Below are 20,367 nucleotides of genomic sequence, written 5' to 3' on the forward strand. Positions count from 1 at the left end.
AATTTAAAGGGCACACATGTTTCTCAGACTTTTGATGTATTTGCCAAATACCTATCTAGAAATATTGTACTGACTATATTCCCACTGGTGGTAAATGAGTGTTCTGACACTTGGTGTGATTTTTTGAATTTTAATGTGCCATCTGATGGACAAAGTAGAGCATCTCCTTATTTTGTTTACTAGTGAGATTGAGTTTTCAATATATTAATTTCAAATTCTAGTTTATCTTTTGTGAATTTGCTTTTTTACTGGGACATATTCATTTTCCTTACTGATTTTTAAGAGTTCATGTTGTAACTCCATAAATTATGTGTGATATTTTTGGAGCTTGTATTTTATATTTTGAAATATTTTGATACATATTTTCATTTTCAAAACTAGTTCCATCATTACTTTCTTAGTTTATGGACTTAGCAAAGAGTCTGGCATATATAATGGTTAGAAAGACCTTCCTTACCCTTAAAGAAATAAAATATGTACAAGTATTTTTGTTCTGGTACTTCTATGGCTTCATTTTTCACAATCATACCTTGAATTTACGTGGAATTTTTGTGGTATGATATTAGGTATCATATGGCATGTATTAGGTATACCATAAGGTATGTATGAGATTTTGTTTTCAAGTGTTTATCAAGTTGTCCCAATATAATGATTTATGAACCCATGCTCTAAACACTTACAATAAATATTATCTTTATAAAATTCTTATTATAATTGTATTTCTTTGGTGTTTTTACTCTTTTTTTTTGGTGTTTTTATTCAGTTCCACTGGTTTTTCTTCTACTCTGATGCCAGGATAAATTATTTTAATTATCATAGAAATTCTTCATTACTACTGTTTTTCAGAAATTTTCTAGATAAATGTACATGTTTATTTCTACGATGTCTTAAATTATGTAAGCAAGGAGATATAGGAAAAGTGCATGTTAAGGATAGACAAAGCAGTGTGGGAAAAATACTGATACAATTTTGCTGTGTGATGTGTACACGGGGTCCACTATTTTATCTACCTCTGTGTATTTGTGAAAGTTTCTTCAACACAAAATCCAAATGGAAATAAATAGGAAAGTAATTTAGTTTGGAACTGTATATACATGGAACTGGGTTTGCTTTCGTTGTCAGAGACATGTGACTTCTTTTCATGTGTCTTTTTAGGTTCTGTGGTAAAGTAGTAATTTCTTTTCGTATATTCCCTCTACCTTAATAAACAAACAAGCAAACAAAACCCCCAAAATCTGTTGATTGCTTCAGGGTGGGTTTTTTTGGTATCTATTAAATTTCAATTGTTTATATCTAGGAAAATATTGATTTGTAATCAGTCACTTTACTAAGCTTTTAATTTTTAATTTCTTTAACATAATTTACAGATTTGCCTCTTTTTTAATATATATGAATCTTTGTTGTGTTTATTGCCTAAAAGTTAAAACACATTGTTAACTACAGGTGGTAGTTGTGTGTGTCCTCCTTCTGCTCCTGACTTTAATGGGCAGGTCTCCAATTTTTTATCACTACGTGAGACATTGGCTATTTAAGGAAAGTATGCCCTATATTCCTGTTTTATTAAAGCTTAAAAGCCAGAACTCTATGTTAGGATTTTTTCACTTGCGTTTTAGACACTTTTAGAGAGGATTCTTCGTTGATCTATTGATATGATGAATTTTATCAATAGATTTCTACATGTTAAATTCTCACATTACAATGTTTAGACTCATGGGCAGTCTAGATCCTGTGGACTGTTAATAGAAATTCCCTAAATTGATGGCACTCTTCCTTGATTTTCCTTTCACTACACTTCTTTGGTTGCTTCAAAGTGAATTTGGGAGCAAGGAGAATGAAATAAATGGAGTAAAGTTTCAATCTTATGTTAGCAGCTTCTTGCACTTAATATTGACTAACGTCTCTTAATCGGGTCAGAATTGACTTGCTACAATTTAGATATAGAAACACTGTGGCTTATTTCCTATAATCAATCTTCCAGCTCTAGGACTACTTTTCCTGATGATGAGTAGAAAAAGAAAACCCTTAATTTTAGTTCTTTTAGGGATTTAAATGGTTTCTGTTGGGTAAGTATTCAGTTAATTCAAAGTTTAGCTCTACATCAAGATTGTCTTTTTCCTTTTCCATTAGTTCTTGCCCATTCCCTAAAAAAACAGAATGGCTTTTGGGTATAGGAGGAAACTTACGTTTCCTGGGCTCACAGTTCACTAGCCATGTCCTCTTGAACTGTTTGTGTAACCTTTTATTTGTATGTCTTTTTTTTCCCATCTATGAATTAGGCATTAAAATGGTAGCTGTTTTACAGAATTTTGTGGGAATTGGATGAGTTCATTTATTTTAAGTGATTCAGACATTGCCTGGCACACAGTAAGTGCCTGGTACTTTTTTGTAATTATAATAGAGTTATTATTGCCCTCATAGCATTGGGGAAAGGTGACTTTGGTTCACATGCCATCTCCTGATTGAATGTTTTTGTATAACTCATCTGTGCAAGGATGTGGTCTGTGTCCCTCTGGCCTCCACTTGTGAAGTGTCTGAAATTGGTTTAGTACTCTTTCTATGTCCTCCCTCCACAGCAAAGAACAAAAATTACTTTTAGGGAACTCAGCTCTCTTTGCCCACTGGGCAGACACTGAAGCCTTGTTTGACTGTGGTTCTCCTCAGGTCTGGCTGTGAGTCTTACCTCATCCCCAGCTGGGGAAATCTATCCCATAGTGTCTGTGTCACTGCACCCTTTCCAAACCTGCACTGTCCAGCTCTTCAGCCAGCACTGCCAGCCATCCCTCTTCCTCGCTAGGGACATATGGGAGTTTTAAGTTACCTTTAGTGTCACTCAGCCCATGAGTCTTCTGGGTAGTATCCTAGACTCTAATTCCACCTAAAATACTATTTCTGCCCTATTTTGATAGGGGGTAATTCACTGGTGGGGATGTGTGCCTTCTGTAGTGTAAAATGGGTTAGTTTTTCTCTTAACATGGTGTTTCAATAATTTCTCTGCTCCCTCACCAGGCTAAAGTAATTGATTTAATGAGTATGTGTGTGTCTATCTGTCTTTAAAGCAACCTGACTTAGAGTGAATAAAAAATATGTTGGATTATTATTTTCAAAACAGAAGTCTCCGTTATATGCTTACTATACATTCACTATAAATGACTTCTAATTTCTCAAGAGTAAAAAAGAAATATGATGATGATGAGAAATGAGAACTTACTATGCGTTATCACAGTTTCTAGCACTTCATCTCTACGAATTTTGTATTCCTTCCAACAGTGGTATAAAGCACGGTATTGGAATTCTAGTTTATAGATGAAGAAACTAAAGGTAGAAAGAGAGGTTAGGTAAGTTGCTAGAAGTCACATAATAAGTAACAGAGCCAGGATAGTCTTGGTTCTGAAAAATTGAATAGCCAAGGGTAAGTTACAGTTAGTATTATAATTAATAATATTAAGATTTTAAAGTTCTGAAATATTGTATTAGAGTGGTGTATGCTAAATATAAGTGATAAACTGGTGTCCCACAAAAAGATGAATTCTAGCTATTGTAGTGGCCTGAGAGGTCTCTTTCTCTAGTAATAATTGAGAATAAAATGATCAATAACAATATCTATGATATGGTACCCTGTGGTGTGGAATGACATCATGTACAGATGGCAAAGTTTTAGATGAAATGGAAACTTTTTTTAGGTTTTATTTATTTATTCGTGACAGACACACAGAGAGAGAGAGAAAGAGAGAGAGAGAGAGAGAGAGAGAGGCGGAGACACAGGCAGAGAGAGAAGCAAGCTCCATGCAGGGAGCCCGACGTGGGACTCGATCCCGGGTCTCCAGGATCATGCCCTGGACCGAAGGCAGGCGCTAAACCGCTGAGCCACCCAGGAGTCCTGAACTGGAAACTTAAATACCTTTACCACTCCAAAGTTCTTGCTCTTTGCTACTTGGATTTCAGACATTAAATTTGGTCTTATTTTGTAACTTATATGCTTTACATTGTATTACTTCTCCAGTGAATTAGATTTTTAAAGATAAAACTCCAGCATCCCAGTGATCCCCAGTATGATTGTCCTTTTGAAAAATTGAGCTAATAAACCATCGGGTGATAAAAGATAGCCAGATCCTTAGAAAAGAAACTGCCATTTTCCATTTTCACCAAGAAGTTCGTCTATTAGCAGAGTAATCTTTAAGGGGTTTCGCTGTTATGTACCTCCATCACTCATCACCATTATAAATGAAGAGGGAACAAAATCTAATTTCAGGTGCCAGATGGGTACTACACGAATGGCAATGATTCAGCACAGATTCCAATTAGAGCAGCCAAGCTCTGAACAGCTATTGGGTAATCATGTGGCTCATGCTAAATAGAGGTGCGTTTTCTTCTGTGTGTCAGAGTCCTCTGCTTGTCCTTTCTGTACACTCGGGGGCTTTCAGATTTGCTGAGAAACTTGAAAGCTGCTTAGTGCTAGCAGCTGAGAGTAGGTTTTACAATTAACTTCTTGCTGGAAGAGGGATGGAGTTCATTTTCAAGATCATTCACTGAGTACTTGAAGAAGGAAGTATCAGAGTGAAAAGGATTTCAAACCTCTGAAAGCAAGATTTGAAACGTTCATTTGACCTTAGAAAAGGCCGGGGAAGAGCTTACGCTTGGACTCAGAAACCAAAGATGATATCTTGCAGGACATTTGAGCATCCTGAGAATTAGAACAGGGTCCTCATTCTGTGTCAGTACGGCTGTAAATAATAATTCTTGGGAAAAGTCCATTTTTAATGAAATATTTTTGCAGCATTAGTAAATCTGAGCTTCCTAAAAAACCAATACTTGCTTACTCAAGTTAAGGGTGAGAAAAATGAAATGAAGTTAATGTTTAGGGAATACCTTTTTTCATTCAGGTTCGTGCTTAATAGGTGCTGACCATCAGTCCATCATTTGTTCTACACCAAGGTCTTGCAGTATTGGTTTCAAGAGTTGCATGTGTGTATATTGACCATGAATTGGACATTCAAAAGGGTTATATTATTGCCCTCAAGGTCACAAAATCAGGAAATTCTCAAACCCCTAATATTCCACTAATTCGTTTTGTTCTTTTCCTTTTTTCTCTGAATAAACATTTATAATGTCAGTTCTTCAGATGATACCGTAAGATCCCTTCTTTTGGAATGGAGTGAACTAAAGACCTCTTCATAAGGAGGAAAACAGTTTGAAAAACAGAGGGCACTCTACTGAGGGTTGCCTTGACTCTGTATAATATGTTGAAAATGTCATGACAGAAGGGCATTATAATTTCTGCCTTAATGAATCTTGACTTTGTTGTTTGTTGCCTTTAACACCCATCATGAAATGGTAAAATAGTAAAATTCTTGAACAGAAAACACATTCAGATTCTTTGTCCAGCTTCCCTTCTGCTACTGTTTTAATTTTAACATAAAAAGACAACAGTATCTTACCTTTGATTAAAAATTTGCTCTTTGGCTCCACCTAAAACTCAGGGGCATGCACAGTTCTCTGTGTGTGTCTGTGTGTGTGTTAATGACGCCTCCACAGTGGGCTCATCCCCTTGAAGGATGCTAATGGCTTGTCAGTTCCTAAGAGGTGGAGAACTGAGAAGTTTGGGTTTTATTTCTCCTCTTTGTTTTCTTGGTTGTGTTAATTTCCTTGTTTATATTTCTTTCAATTAACATTGAACTTTCATTTTCTGCCTTGTTTTTCTTCTATTCATATAGTCTGCAGGGTATGACTCCTTGGATAGCAATTGTTAATCAGGGAGAAATGATAGCCTGAGGGTACTGAGTTCCTTGGTGTCAGGATAAAAGTCGTTCTGTTGAAGCCTCATTAGAAAAACTTCCATCACCTGCCTTAAGTAAGCTCTGCATGAGGCTCTACCAACTGCCCCAGTCTCCTTTTATCTGTAACTGGCTTATTTTCTTCAAATCCTCCTATACTGTGTAGACTGAAACAATAGTATTACTCGGTCAGTAGTAACTTATTAAAATAAATCAGTTGTAAGGTTTCTCAGGGGAGCCATTTACAAAGTAGATTTTGTAGGAAAATAAGAAGCAGGATTCATTGTAAATTGATAAACGGAAGCAACTAAAGAACAAAGGGATGAGTTTGTTTTAAAAGGAAGTTCTGAAGACATCACAACAATGTTAATTTTAGAGATAATAGTTTTGCTTCTACAGCTCAGATTGAGAGAGCTGTACGTACCAGGATCTATGGCTTGGAGATTTCTCCCTTCCTCTTCTCTTCTTCCTCTCCCAAGCTCCCTATCTTTGTCTTTCTCATCTATCTATCTATCTATCCATCCATCCACCCACCCACCTACCTATCTACTTACTATCTACTTATCTACCTATCATCAACTGATCCATCATTCATAGCATGTTTTTTTTGTTGTTGTTGTTTCAACTAGTGGGATAGAATAGTTCATCTTTGACAACTGAGCTCATGTCATAATGGAAAGTACCGACTATGATTTGTGACGCATAGTTGGTAGACTCCAGTCCGTGCATACATCCCACAGCCTTCAGTGACGATGCCATTCAGACACTTCTCAAATTTAGAAGTCCTCAGATGGTAGGCTTTTTTTCCTCCTTTCTTCTAATGTGGGATGCAAAGTACTGAAAAAAGAAAAAAGCCTCATTGCTTCAGTGAACTCCACCTTTTTTGCAGATAGTGACTGCTTAAACCAGGGATTTTGTGGGGATTGTCTTGCTATCATTTTGTTTTCCCCTCATGTTGACTCAGGGCGTTTTGTCCTCGGGCTCTCAATGGATCTGTTATAACTTAGCAGTGGATGACACATCCCAGAGGCTCCTTGCATCTTGGCCCCAGGCCAGAAGATGAGGCACCCTGCTGTCCTATGATTCACAGCAGAACTACTCTAGCCACCTCCCACTGCCCAGGCCTGGAAGGGCACCATAATGAGGGAGTGGGAGGGATATGGTTAGGAAAGTTGTTGAAAAGAAAGCTTTTGTCGTAACTTTCCTTACTTCAGCAGGAAGCTTAAACCAGAATGAGGTACGCTCAAGACACAGATTCTACATTTATGAGAATTGAATTGGAAAGTCCCTAGCCTTTTATTTAGGGTAAAGAGTTGTGTTTTAGAGAGCTGCCATTATTTCAGGGTAGGGGTGAGAGGCCACAAAGCACGGAATCCTAAAAGAAATGTAATTTATTTGCTGTTAAACGACTCAGCTGAACTGTTTTGAAATTCTGGTCAAGGTCAGTGTTGAAACAGTGGGTAGTCTGGCATTTCCATATCCTTGGAAGTGAAGAATTGGGCTACCTTGGGAGCCAAAGGATGTACTTTTATCTTCCAAAATGTCGGTATTTTATAATCAAAAGTGCCTTGTGTTCTCTTATGTAAGGGTTATCACCTGCACATTATTCATTTGACAGGCATTTACAGAACATTTTCTGGGCGTAGAATTCTACAGCCACCTCTCTGCAGGGACAGATCTGACCAGATGTGCAAAAGAGATGAAAGAAACTGCCAGTCTCTTCTTTCATGTTGCTTTCCTTCTACTTGAGGAAAAAATCAGTATATGAAATGACATTTGAATAACTTGAAGCAGAGTTTTCGCAAGAGCAGAATAATTCAGAACAGGTCTTGAAGCCATTAGGTGTATGAATCACTTTCTACCTCCTCTGGGTCCCACACCAGCTATTCCGAGCCTTCGTCAGAGCACTTACTGCATTGTACGATTTGTCCCTCTCCTCTACTAGTCTGTGAGCTCCTGGTGGAGAGAAATTTTATCATGTTTATCTGTGCATCCCTGGACTCTAACACAGTTTATTGCATACCTCAAGTGCCTAGTAAATGCCTGGTGAATGAATAAGAGGGACTACTGCTATCATTTGGGGGTAGGAGAAGGGAACAGGATGATGGTTTTGTATGGGTATAAGCTACAAAGGAAAATATTTGATTCTTCTTTGTCTAGAGACAAAATGTGCATTCCTTCTTGTAATTCTAGTCAGGGGAAACAGTTCAATTTGACACAATTCAGTAAAAATTTATTGAGCATGTGTTAAGTTATGATTGTCTCTACAATTATGAAATGTTTTGTACCTTCAAGAGTCTTAGAGTTCTGGGTAGCAGTGGGAGTGAGACAGATCATTTCAGTATAATTTGACAGAACTACTGTTGAGGGCATCCAGAAGGCCTTGATGGAAGGGGCAACTAGCTGTATTGGTTCAGCTGGCAATGGGGATGGGGTTGGGAATGTAGGGGAATCAGAAACTCATTAGCAGGTACCTACAGAAATGGTGTAGACAAAAATTTGAAAGGGAGTAGTGGTCCTAGAGCTGCAAAGAGAGGATAAAGCTGATGAATGTTTGCCAGGTACTCTAGCAGAGGATGATTATTGATTGAGTATTCATGATCAGGGAGTGGTGGGTCATGTTCAAGAGTTTGGCTTGACTGTCTGGGTGGATGGTGGTACCAACTGAGAGACAGAGAGAGAGAGAGAGAGAGAGAGAGAGAGAGAGAGAGAGAGAGAGAATGGATAAGAGGAAGAACCTATTTGGGAGTAAGAAAGAAAGGAAGTTGAGTTCATATATGGATGTGTTGTATATGAGATGCTTATGGGCCTTCCAAGTAATGTCGTTGAAGTATACAACTCTGAGGCTCAGGAGAAGTCAGAGTATCATATATATGTATTTATATGTTTATGATTAACATGCCTATATTATTAGCATACATGTGGCTAAACAATGAAAACTAACAGGTTGCTCACGCACATAATGTAGACTAGAGATTCCCAAGTGCCAATCAACCATCAGGTGCTCTGAAAGCTTCATGAGTGTCATATGGAGAATTGACCAAAAGCAGATTCCTCCATAGCCTGGAGGTTCTGAATCATTAGTGGAGGGTCAGCAATCCCAATTTTATGGGTTTCCCTGACTACTTTTGACATGCACTAATGTGTAGGAAGCACTGGTAAAGACTAAGCAGTGGTATCATCCATGTTTAAGGGGTGAACAAAAGAAGTCTCCATGAGGTAGAAAGAGGTCCAGCAATCAGAGCGGGTGGAGAGGGATATCACAGAAGACAAAGGAGGAGTTTCTAGAAGGAACAAGGATTGATGTTATAGTAGGGAGATCTAGTCAGGGAATTTGGGAAACACTTGTTATATTTGGCAATATGGTGGTCTAGAATCTTTTGAGATTGTGGTGGTGTGAGGGTTGGAGGTGGGAATGAAGAGGTGGAGAAAGTGAGTTTAATGGACAATTCCTTCAAATCATCTGATTATGGAGAGAAAGATAACATTTGGAGGGAAGAGAATGAAGGTTTGAGGAGGATTTTTTTTTTTTCATTTAACCAGAAGAGAGATTCAAAAGAATATTTCGAGTTTGAGGGAAGAGGAGCAGTTGAGAAGAAAGGGGAAGGAAGGTAGAAAGTGGATAGAAGAACAACTCTACATGGAAGAAATGCCTCATCCTCTTGAGGTGAGTGAAAGTGAGATGGGGTAAGAGAGGAAGCTGAGGTGCAGTGTTTGATAGAATGTTCAGGAAGATATTAGGAAGAGGCCCTAAACCATTCAAAAGGTGCAAAGCTTATTGATGCTAAACTGAGGTAAAGAGTTTAACTGTTAATTTATTATTTTATGAATATTTTTATTGCAAACATTTCCTCGTGGTCTTTCCCCAACTTATAATGCAAATGAAAATATTTTCTGGATTGATCTCTTGTTGGTTCTACAAAACCCAGATCTCTTGTTTGTGTATTCATAATTTACAGTTGTTGGAGTTCGGTGTATTTTGGATTACTGGAAACTAACATAGGGGAACCTCAACATCAGTAACTGATTTTGTAAGTGAAGCAGAGACTGAAGATGTGTGTTTGTGTGTGTGTGTGTGTGTGTGTGTGTGTGTGTGATTATCATCATTACTGGGACCAAAAGAAAAAGGGAGATAACAGACATTCAGGTGGAGAAAGTAGTAGTAGGATGAGTGAGAGAGAACTTACTGTTGGCTATTCCTTTCCAACTAAGTTTTTTCCCAGTTTATAGATTCCCAAAAGGCAAAGTCTAACACTTTGTATGAAACAGCAAAATTGGGCACCTAAAAACAAATAACCAAATGAATGGGTTTACAATCCACTAATCTCCTGGAACAATCACACCAATGAAAGCTTACCATTTAAAGGATTCTCCAAAGCAGGAACAGAGGATTAATGAGTTGTTCCCAATTCACTCAATTATGTTCTTTTAATTTGACTTTAAGTGTTTATTTTTCCCAATGTTGAAAAATTTAAAAGCTGAGGTATAAGGAAGAATAGAAACACCTATAATACTAAAACTTACATGTAGCTACTAATAATCTCCTGTATTTCTTGCTAGTCTTTTCTCTGTGCAAAACTTTTTATAGGAACATGCTATACCTACAACTTTAATCCTGCTTTTGCCATTTAACATTATAGCAGAAACATTTTTCCGTGTAACTAAAATATATTATAAAATATATATATTTTTAATTGTAGAGTGTAGCATCAGGTTTCTCATATTTTATTTAGCTATTCCCTTACTATTGAACATCTAAATTGTATTTATATATTTAATTTTATTTTTAAAAATATTTTTGTTAATTTGAGAAAGAGAGAGAGAGAGAGAGAATGAGCTGGGGGAAGGGCAAATAGAGAGGGAGAAGGAGGCTCCCTGCTGAGCAAGGAGCCCAATACCATGTGGGACTCGATCCCAAGATCATGACTTGAACTGAAGTCAGACACTTAACCAACTTAGCCACCCACGCACCCCTAAGTTTTTAAATTTTCATTACTCTAGGTAGCGTTGTTGCAAACACCTTTACATATAAAGCACTTGCTGCATTTCAGGTTTCTTTTCTGAATTACTATATAAAATACATAATACAGTTATAGATTTGGGTACTTATTGTCAAATTTCTTTCCTAAGACTTACGTCATTTTGAAATTGAAAAGCAATATATGAAATGTATAGTTTACCATATATACAGATTATCAAGTATTTTATTTTTAAAAACCTTAACTTTGCTGATTGGTAGGCAAGACAAACCAATTTCAATTGATTTTAATTTTCATTTCTTTGATAAATATTGAAGTTGAATCTTTTCCACATTTTGACAAAATTTTATTTCAAATTTTGTACTACTTACGAATTAAAATGATTTTCTAATGGATTTATACTTCTGTTTTTAAATATATTTTATTGACTGGTTGCTGGGGGCTCAGTACTCTGTTGAGCATTAGGGACAAGGCAAAAGAATGAATTGCTTTCAACCTTAGGAATATGTATTTTATAATCATGTAACCTGCAGTATGAAAAGGGCCTTAAAATGTGTCTTATTCCACAATTGAGGAAGCAGAGGCTAAACCTATAAAACAACTAGGGCAAACTCACAAGATAGTTGCTATCATAGCACAGCATAGCCTTGATTGCTGGAATTCAGAGGAAGTAGAAAGCTGTGTGACCTGGCCTAGTAGGGCAACTGTCATTTTAGAAAGAAAGACTTGCTGGAATTTGAAGGATAGGGAAGTTCAGAAAGATGACAATAGAGGGACATTTTAGGAATCCACTTAGGGCTGGGAGGTGGAAATGAACATGTCACAGTTGCTGGAGGGATTAGATTCTTCAGACTAGGGCGGAGGGTTTGTGTTGGGGACAGACTGCAAGGTGCAGTCACATTAAACATGTAAGTCCCAGGTCTGCTGGCCCTCCTCGTTGAGACACATCATCCTGGCTTCTGTGAGACAGCTGAAGGTCTCCTCCGAAGCACGAGCCGCAACCTATATGGGGCCATCCTTGTGTCACAAGCAGATTGTACCAACTTCAGCAAGAACTAACTTGTTGATCTCTGCTGGGCACGCCGAAAAGTGCCTCTGAGTTGCCCTGTCGAGTGAGTTTTAAGGCAGCAGCCTTAGCTGGACAGAGGTCTGGGCAGGGAGTGCAGAGGCCTCAGGTTAATTCCTGTGTTATTCCACATAGCCCTGTGATTTTAGGCAAATTGCTTATCTTCTTGTACCTCAGTTCCCTCATTTGTACCATGAGCTCTTTCTAATCTCAGATTGTGTAGTTTCTAGCCAGAGCTCAGATAAGGAACAGCTTTTACAGGGCACTTTGGAGAAAAGAGGCAGGATATAAATAGCAGGGAAACTCTGGTCACCCTCAGATCTAGACCAAGGAGTCCTTTCTCTTAATTGACAACTTTAGAAGGTATGAAGAAATACCAGGGACTTGCCTTCCTTTGTGTCTGCACAGATTTAGCCAAGGGACACTGGGGCAAGTGTCCACGTTACCTGTCTTAGGTGTGGACAGGGAAAATCAAGAGGCATATAAGAGCCTATGGTATTCACTCAAACCTCCCCATAAAAAGCCTGTTTTTCCACTCATATGCTTCTTTTCTCTGAACTTTTAGAGCATTTAATTCTTGAATTCCCCCCCCCCCAGGTTTCTTTTTTGCACATATTTTGGAGGATGATCGTCGATAAATTGAGTATTTTTATAGTACCTCTTTTGGGGTTGTCTTTTACAGTGATAAACTTTTCTTTTTAAATTTGTGCCATATCTACTTATTTTTCTCTTTATATTAGAATTTAATCTAGGAAAGAGACCATCTGTCCTGGTTTCATTTTAATGTCTACTTTATATAGTCTCAGAGAAACAGATCTTGCCGAGGTGAAGAAACTAAGCTGGAGACCAACCAGTTGATGATGGTTTGCTTATTCATAGGCAATGCATATCCAAACCATTCATCCCCTCTGAATCTAGAAAATTTGGTGGTATCTGAGAGATTAGTAGAGCACCTGGCCCATACGTGATGCCCAGTAAATGTGGTTTTTTTAAATTAATGCATCTGAGTGGTTTTATAATTTAGCAGTCACTACACAAAATTAATTATTGTGTAGGAGAAAAATATTACAAAAGAATAAAGAAAAAATCTCTCTAAAATACATAAAATATATTCAGTAGTCTCTCCAACATTTGCAAGTAATTAGAACTTTTTCATTCATATTTAGAGTGTCGCCCTGCCTTGGCATATTTGATGTTTAAATGAACAGATGCAACATAGGTTTGCAGGGAAGGTTATAGATTCCAGAAAACTTTTTGACACACTTTCTAATTGATCCCCCTAAGAACCCTAGGAGGTAGGTTGTGGAGATAATGTTATCTCCCCTTTACAGAGAAGCAAGCAACTGGTGGAGGAAAAGAAAACAGAAGGGATTTTCCTAATACCAAACAGTTTGTATATGACACATTGGTGAAGGTGGAACTTATTTCTTCTGATGCCCAGTTCAGGGCTTTTTCCACTCTCTAAATCCTTAATCTCTAAGAGGGAACCTATCTTAACTCTCTTATCCTTTCATCAAAGCAGCAAAATTTATACAGGTGCTGTAGCTCAGATTCTGTGTCTGAGTGTTCCAGCACCATCGATCTTACCCTACCTCCTTTCTTTTTATTTTTACCGTGTTCTCCCTGCAGGAGTTGACTCTTCCTTCTCCCTAATTAATTTTTATGTGGAGACTCCTCTAGGAATGAAATTGCATGTGTGAGTGTTTTCTCACCTGGTCTTCTGTTTAGTACACCTGAAGGGAGCAAGCATTTCTGCTGTCTCATGGCATTATCTTTGCTGAGGGATGAATTTGTGGAAACTAAGATAACTGCCTTCCCGAGAGTAAACCTTTTTTTTTCTTTTCTTTTTTTTTTTGTTTTTTTAATCAAACATTCTTTGGTTTGGGCACAGCTTTGATATTTCCAGAGGTTACCATTTGTTGATCATTAAAATGCATTGGTTCCTGCCTGATATTGGCTGCAAAGCACACGGTATCTGCGTAGACAAAAACATGGACTTTGGAGTCAGACAGATCAGGTTTGAATCCTGATTTTGCTATTTACTGGTAGTTCACTTCTTGGAGTTCATTTCTTCTTTTGTGCAATGGGGGAGAATACATTAAAGACATCTACCTCGTAGGTTTATTAGGAGGATGCAGGATAAATGATGTTTTTCTTATGATGAAATGAGCAGAAAAGTGCAGTCCTCTTCCTGGGCTGCAGATCCCTTTTGTGTGGCATGTCTCCCATGTCCCCTCCAGCTCTGCTCTCTTCCCTGCCCTGCTCTGGGATGCTTTCTGCCCTGGGAGGCTGACCAGTGAGGTGGACAGCAGCAGCTTCCTTTGCCCTCTGGCTCTGTTGCATTTGCCAGTGGGGAGTCCGGGCAGGAGATCAGAGGAGGATGAGATCTTGTTCATCTCCCAGTCTCCTTCCTTTCAGGGTCAACTGACACCAGCTGTGTCCCAGAGGATCACCATTTTTCAAGGCAGATTACTCTAGGACACTCTCCTCCTGGGTATCTGTGACCTACCTCTCTCCTAGTCCCTTTTGGGGATGGTAAAAACTCCATTATTACTAGTTACCAGAACTTCACTATCCTTTGTAGATTCCTCTACCCTACTTTCATCTTTTTTAAAAAAGATTTGATTTATTTGGTTATTAGAGAGAAAGGGAGAGCACGTGCACAAGAGAGAGCGCGCGCGCACACACACACACACATATGTGCACATGAGCAGGGGGAGAGGTGGAGGGGAAGAGAAAGGGAGAGAGAAGCAGACCCCTTGCTGAGCGTGGTGACTGATGCCATGCAGGGCTCCACCCCAGGACCAGGAGATCATGACCTGAGGCAAAACCAGGAGTCTGAGGCTTAACCAACTGAGCTATCCAGGCACCCAACTACTGTCATCTTCTTAAATAATCTCTTTACTAACCCCTCCTTAAATGATCTTAATATGAGTGTGTTGTCTGTTTACTCCTGGGACCTGAGCTGATACAGTATTCATTACTGCTTAGTTGAAAGTCTATTTGCCTGTCTGTCTTATTTGAGGGAGTCGGGTACTTCTAAGGGGAAAAATGAGAATGGGTTGTTGTTACTCATCATTTGATACTAAGAAAAGAAAAAGATAGCGATGAAGGCCGATGGTGATGGTGGTGGTGATGATAATGTGAGCTAAGCATTCTAGACACTGTTTTATACACATTAGGTCATCGTTTCTTGGCCTTTTACCTAAGATCAAGTGCATACACATTAGGTCATTTAAACTCAAGACACACATGAGTATTGCCTTCTTTTTGCAGATCTCAAAAAAAGTCAGAAACGTTAAGTAACTTGCTGAAGGCTGCATAGGATGCCTTGGAGAACTGAAATCCTAATCTATACCTCTTTGGTTTCAAGGTCCATACTGTTATAGCCAGACCATGCTGCCTCCTAAGTATATAGGCTGAGAAGGGCCAGCCAGCCCATCAACAATTTTCAGTTAAACTCATTTTTCTTTCTCAATTTTCTGCAGGTTCCAAATTCCTATAGGAAAGTCTTTAAATGATGTCAAGGCAAATTTGTTAAAAATGTGTTGAGTTCAGCAAACCTTATCAGGTCAATTCTATGATTTGTCTGATTTGACTGATTTGTTAATTTAAAACTATTGAGTTACTAGCCCACCAGGGGCTACGAACTATTCCCGGGTTGCCCCTAAGAGGACTCATTAAATACTGAGTGAGTCATTAAATATTTTGAATGTGTTTTTCTCTGAAAGTATATAAGCTTCCCACAGCATTTAGTTGCGTTTTATTTTCTCCCTAGGTATGGAATATTTAGTTCTCAGTTTATATTATTTCTCTCCACTTCTTAAGTTAATTCTAGGTGGGTAATATAATTTCACATTTTCTGAGAACTTATAAAATGCACGGCATTGTAACTAATTGGTACAGGTGACTAAAGTTCTGGAGGTATACTAGCTGAGAACTCTGCATTTGTGGGTTCCCTCTTCCCTCCAACCCCCACTCCCCTAAAAATAATCTGCACGAACTCAAAGAAACCATAGTTATCCTAGCAGCTCACTTTTGATTGTGCATTTTTCTTTAACCTCGGGCAAACATTTTCATTAACCCCTGAAGAAGACTCTGTGCCCCAGTGAGCTTTGGGTCTCTCAAGCTGTGACTTGGGATATTCTTAGCAGTAATAAACTGAATTTCTCCGGTTCTAGCTCCACCTTGCTGTTGTGGGATCTCTGGCCTCCCTAAAACTACCTGCCTTTTAGTCTCCTAAGTCTTGAGGGCTGATTCACATGTGTTCAAAACAAGTCTTAGAGGTTTGAGAGTGCACCACTGCACTCTCAAGATTCTGGAGAGCCTGGTGAAGAAGGTCCCCCTCCATTGGTGTGGGGGACCAATGGGTTCTCCTGCTGCTGAGGCTGGCCTGCTCCAGGGACCTGGACAGATGCTGTGTTCCGTGGAGCCCCTCCCTCCATGTGTTTCTTAAAGTATATATAGTTACTTGGTGTGAATGTATTTATATATTTGAATTCACACTATCCAGCACTTTGATATTTTTCAATCACTTCAGTGAAATAAGCTCCTTCAGACCTTACTGTTATTCTTTTCCCTAAACCTCAGGCACAAGTCTTTTGAGAAACAGGGGGTAAATCCAAATGATAGAATACATGCTGTTAGAATCAGTCCATTCCTACCACATCAGCCTACATCTACAACATCTGTGTCTTTTGTGTTTTGGCCAAGCCTGTTTGCCTTATCCCCCTTTCTCTTAGAGTGACATATTTCCCAAAAGGCATTTCAGACTATATGCAAATATTCTCTGTGAATATGTAAATCATGCTCAGAGTCAGCTGAATAGCAGAATGGATGCAACTCCTATAGCCATTGTATTTGCTCCTTCTTTAAAACTCAAAACAGAATCTCCTTCTTAGCATCTAGTGGGAAGTGAAGGTAAGGTAATAAGGCTATCATATCATTCAAGGGACAACTGCTCTGAGATATTCTTAGAAATTACAGTTATTACTTTTCTAGGTAAACTGTTGCTCCCGACTGATTCTTACAACATCTTTTGAACCCAAAGAGTAGAGAACGCCCTAAATTTACTGAAGAGCCACTGTACTGTGGATGATTGCTAATGATGAAACAGGAGGCCACCATGCCATGGTTAGAGAGCTTTCAGATGAAGTAAGATCCCTCTGGTGTGGCAAGGGCTACCTCAGTGAGTACTTAGTGGAAGGGTAAGGAGGGGTCTGGAGCTGTCCCAGCCAGGATCGGCAGGCACACAGCTCAGCATGCATCTACATTGCATACATGTGAGTGTAAGTTGTGGCTACCATACCTATTTTTTTTTAAGCCACTAGAAATGTAGACTTGAATATTTAATGGAAAACAGATGGTGCTTGAAATCTCTAACTTACATTTAACAAAAGCTGTTTTGGAAATGCTGCTTGTGTGTACTTTTATTGCTTTAAACACAGCACCATTTTAGCTTGTTCTGAATAATTTAAGAATTACTGTCCTAGTCTAAGACAGCATTTCGAAGTGCACGTGTTAATCATATACTTGATTAAACATTTCCTTGCCTTTCTCTTCAGAATGCCAGTTGGCTTTTGAGTGGATAATTGTTGCAGTGGGAGCTGTGACGTTGGAAGCTACTATTGTCCATTTGAATTATTTAAAACACCACCATGAAAAGAAATACCTGTGATTTGCTTTCTCGGAGCAAAAGCGTAAGTACCTTTTGTTTTCATTTCTTTTGTAAAAATGAGTGCACGTAATTTTTTTACTATTTTCTTTAGATTGTAATACTGTGCTATCACGATCAGGCTCGTGGGAACCCCTTGGTCGACTTTTAGTTGTCAGGCTGTATGGAACTTATTAACAAATGAAGACTTGTTCGTCTGTGTGGCCTGGTTGACATTTGATGGGAATTCTCTTCGAGCCAGTTTTTTATGCCTACCATTCATCTGTATAAGCCTAGTGGTATGAGATTGGACACTTTGATGTTGGGATTGATGCAGAAATTATGTGATTAAAAACTGAAACTGAAGAAATGTATGTCTTGAATATCGAATTTTCTGGGCAAGTCTGAAAGGATGTATTGAATTTACACTGCTAAGTACTTCAATCAATCACATTTCCAAAGTTCACATACATGGTGAATAATGTGAATACTTGATCAGTAAAACATCCCTTCCATGAGCTGTCTACTTTATCTACTTTAGCATAGGTCTCTAATTTCTCTTCTCCTTTAGTGAACATCCTTGGGCCCTGGTGTAGATTAAGCCTTCTTTCCAATTTACCTGGTCTCCTTAAGGTACCGAACGAGTGATAATTTTTAGGTTCATATTAGCTTATGAAAGAAAGTATAAGCAAATAGAGCAACCCCAAAAAAGCTATGCAAGGCAAGGATGAAAGGAGGCTGTTAATTTCTGTGAGGCGAGCTCTAAGAACATGTCCCTTTGTTCATTTACCCAAGGGGGAAAAAAGGCATCCAAACAGATGCAGTTGTGACGTAGGAACATTCATTTGAAGGCATCAGAAAAACCACAAATGCAAACACATTTCTCTAGTAAGAGAATGCTTTGTGTTACAACCCATGATTCTTTTGCAATGGCCCAAGGCCATCTCCGATTCTTTCTACAGAATTACTATCAGGCTTTTAAGGGTATAGTGCTGGAGCGTGTGGAGAGGGAAGGATAGTGTGCTCAGTAGGGTTTCTTAAAAAATGATGATGTGCCCAGAGGTGTGCCAGTTCTTGGAGTACAGGCTGTGTTTAATAACCAGCAAAGAAATTCAACAAAGTCTGAGGAAATATCCAATTTCATTTCTTTTCTTGGTTGGCATTTGGTTGTATGGATTACTGGATGAAAGAAAGGGTCATGGCTTGGAGCCTGGGGTTCCTTTGGTCATCATATAGTTGCTTGTTGTAATAGAAGGTGGCTTGCCACCAAACTGCCAACACATCTTTCTGTCACTGAGTTTTTCTTGTTATAAGTTAGATATGAAAGTAAACCACTCACATAATGCTTCTTTCATTAAATTTCAGGGCCACATGATATGAAAAAATTGTGTAAAGGCAAAGGGGAGAATACTTTGGATGATTAAAAAATATTCTTAAACATTTCCTTGTTCTTGGAGGAAAACATTCTACAAACCAAATGATTAACTGAGCCGTGACTTTAAGGAACTGTGAGCGCTTAATGATGCTAGGAGATTTCCTATTTATATTTGCTTAATGCAAAGATTTTCATCTTGGTGGAAAGGCTCATGATTCCCGGATTAAGAGGACCTGAATTGCCTACGTGTGTCTAAATGTAAATAGTAGAGCTCTTATTTCACCACTTCTTAGCGTTTTGAAAATCCACTGGCATGAAGAAAGTGCTTTCACTTAATTAAATGACTCTAGGCAAGAGATTGCATCTCTCAGAGAAAAGAGCCAGACTTTTTGCCTAGTTAGAAGTTGTCACCTTCGAGTTTCAAAAGTTCATTTTGCAGTGGTCTGAAAAAGTCACCCTGCACCCTCTAAGTCTGTGTGAACAAAGCCCAACATTATGCTCTTGCAAGTAGGTGTTTCCTGCTTTTGATGAGGAAAATTTTAAGAATTAATTTGGTTTTGGATTTGAGAATGTTTTTCTTTGGCATTATGACATTTAAAAATCCAAAGAGAGTGTTCTAAATGTTAAAACGGCCTCTGTTCCTCCCGCATGTCTCTACATATCTTGTCTGTGTCATTGTAAAACTTCAGGTGTACGAAAGAGCAGGAAAAAATGATCATGCTGAGACAATTACTTTGTTTTTTTCCCGAACACTTAAAGCTTGTTCATATTTTCCCCCTCACATTCAAGATCTGGTGCGATGTCCCTTTTAATGATTAATGCTCTGGATTCTTCCTTTATTTGGAAGGGATCCATGAAAAATTTTAGCTATAAAAATATAAACAAAGTATTCTTTTCTTAAAGTGACATTTTGCTCCTTTGGGAGCATAATTTGTGGTTGTGGTGGGTAAAAATGAGAGGAACTCATGTGAACAGTACAAAAGTGAAATATGGCCCCAGTGGCTGTGGTCTTAGGGCCTCTTGTGGGAGACAGACATGCATCAAAGAATCACACACCTATGTGTAAAGCAGCAATTCTCCACTGTATTTCCTTCCATAGGCCAAATATCTTCAACTTGTCCTTATATGTAATGGCTTCTTTCTCCATCATGGAATGTCAACTTTCTGAGATGGAGGCTTTGCTTATTTATTCATCACTGTATCTTTCACATGGTAGGTAATTAAGTGGCAGAGGAATGAGCAAATTAATACCCTATGATACCTGCTGAGAGAAGCTTCCTAGCACAGTGACAGCATATAACAGAAAGACTTGGCTAGGTCAGGGAGGCCAGTCTAGCCATTCCTGAGAAAGGGGGATCTTCAGGGTAGTCTGTAATCTGAAGGGTAACTTAGCCTACCAAGGTGAAGAGGGTGGCTTCCAGGCAGAGTTAACTTGATGTGCATTGATTCTGTAGTGTTAGGGAAAATGGTAGCTTCAAGGTCATGAACAAAAGCTAGAATGATGAATCCACTAGTGGCAACTG

General features: G+C 38.6%; 1 protein-coding gene across 1 annotated transcript in view; it reads left to right on the plus strand.

The window, feature by feature from the left end:
• The window catches only part of PDE4D (phosphodiesterase 4D), a 1,377,381-nt gene that overhangs the window by 269,442 nt on the left and 1,087,572 nt on the right, over window positions 1–20,367 (plus strand). The window contains exon 4 of the mRNA XM_055331396.1: window positions 17,381–17,515. Coding sequence (XP_055187371.1) covers window positions 17,474–17,515 — 42 coding nt within the window. The 5' untranslated portion in view covers window positions 17,381–17,473. The remainder of the gene's footprint in view (window positions 1–17,380; window positions 17,516–20,367) is intronic.

This window comes from Nyctereutes procyonoides, unplaced genomic scaffold (genome assembly GCF_905146905.1).
Source record: "Nyctereutes procyonoides isolate TBG_1078 unplaced genomic scaffold, NYPRO_anot_genome, whole genome shotgun sequence".
Taxonomy (NCBI): Eukaryota; Metazoa; Chordata; class Mammalia; order Carnivora; family Canidae; genus Nyctereutes; species Nyctereutes procyonoides.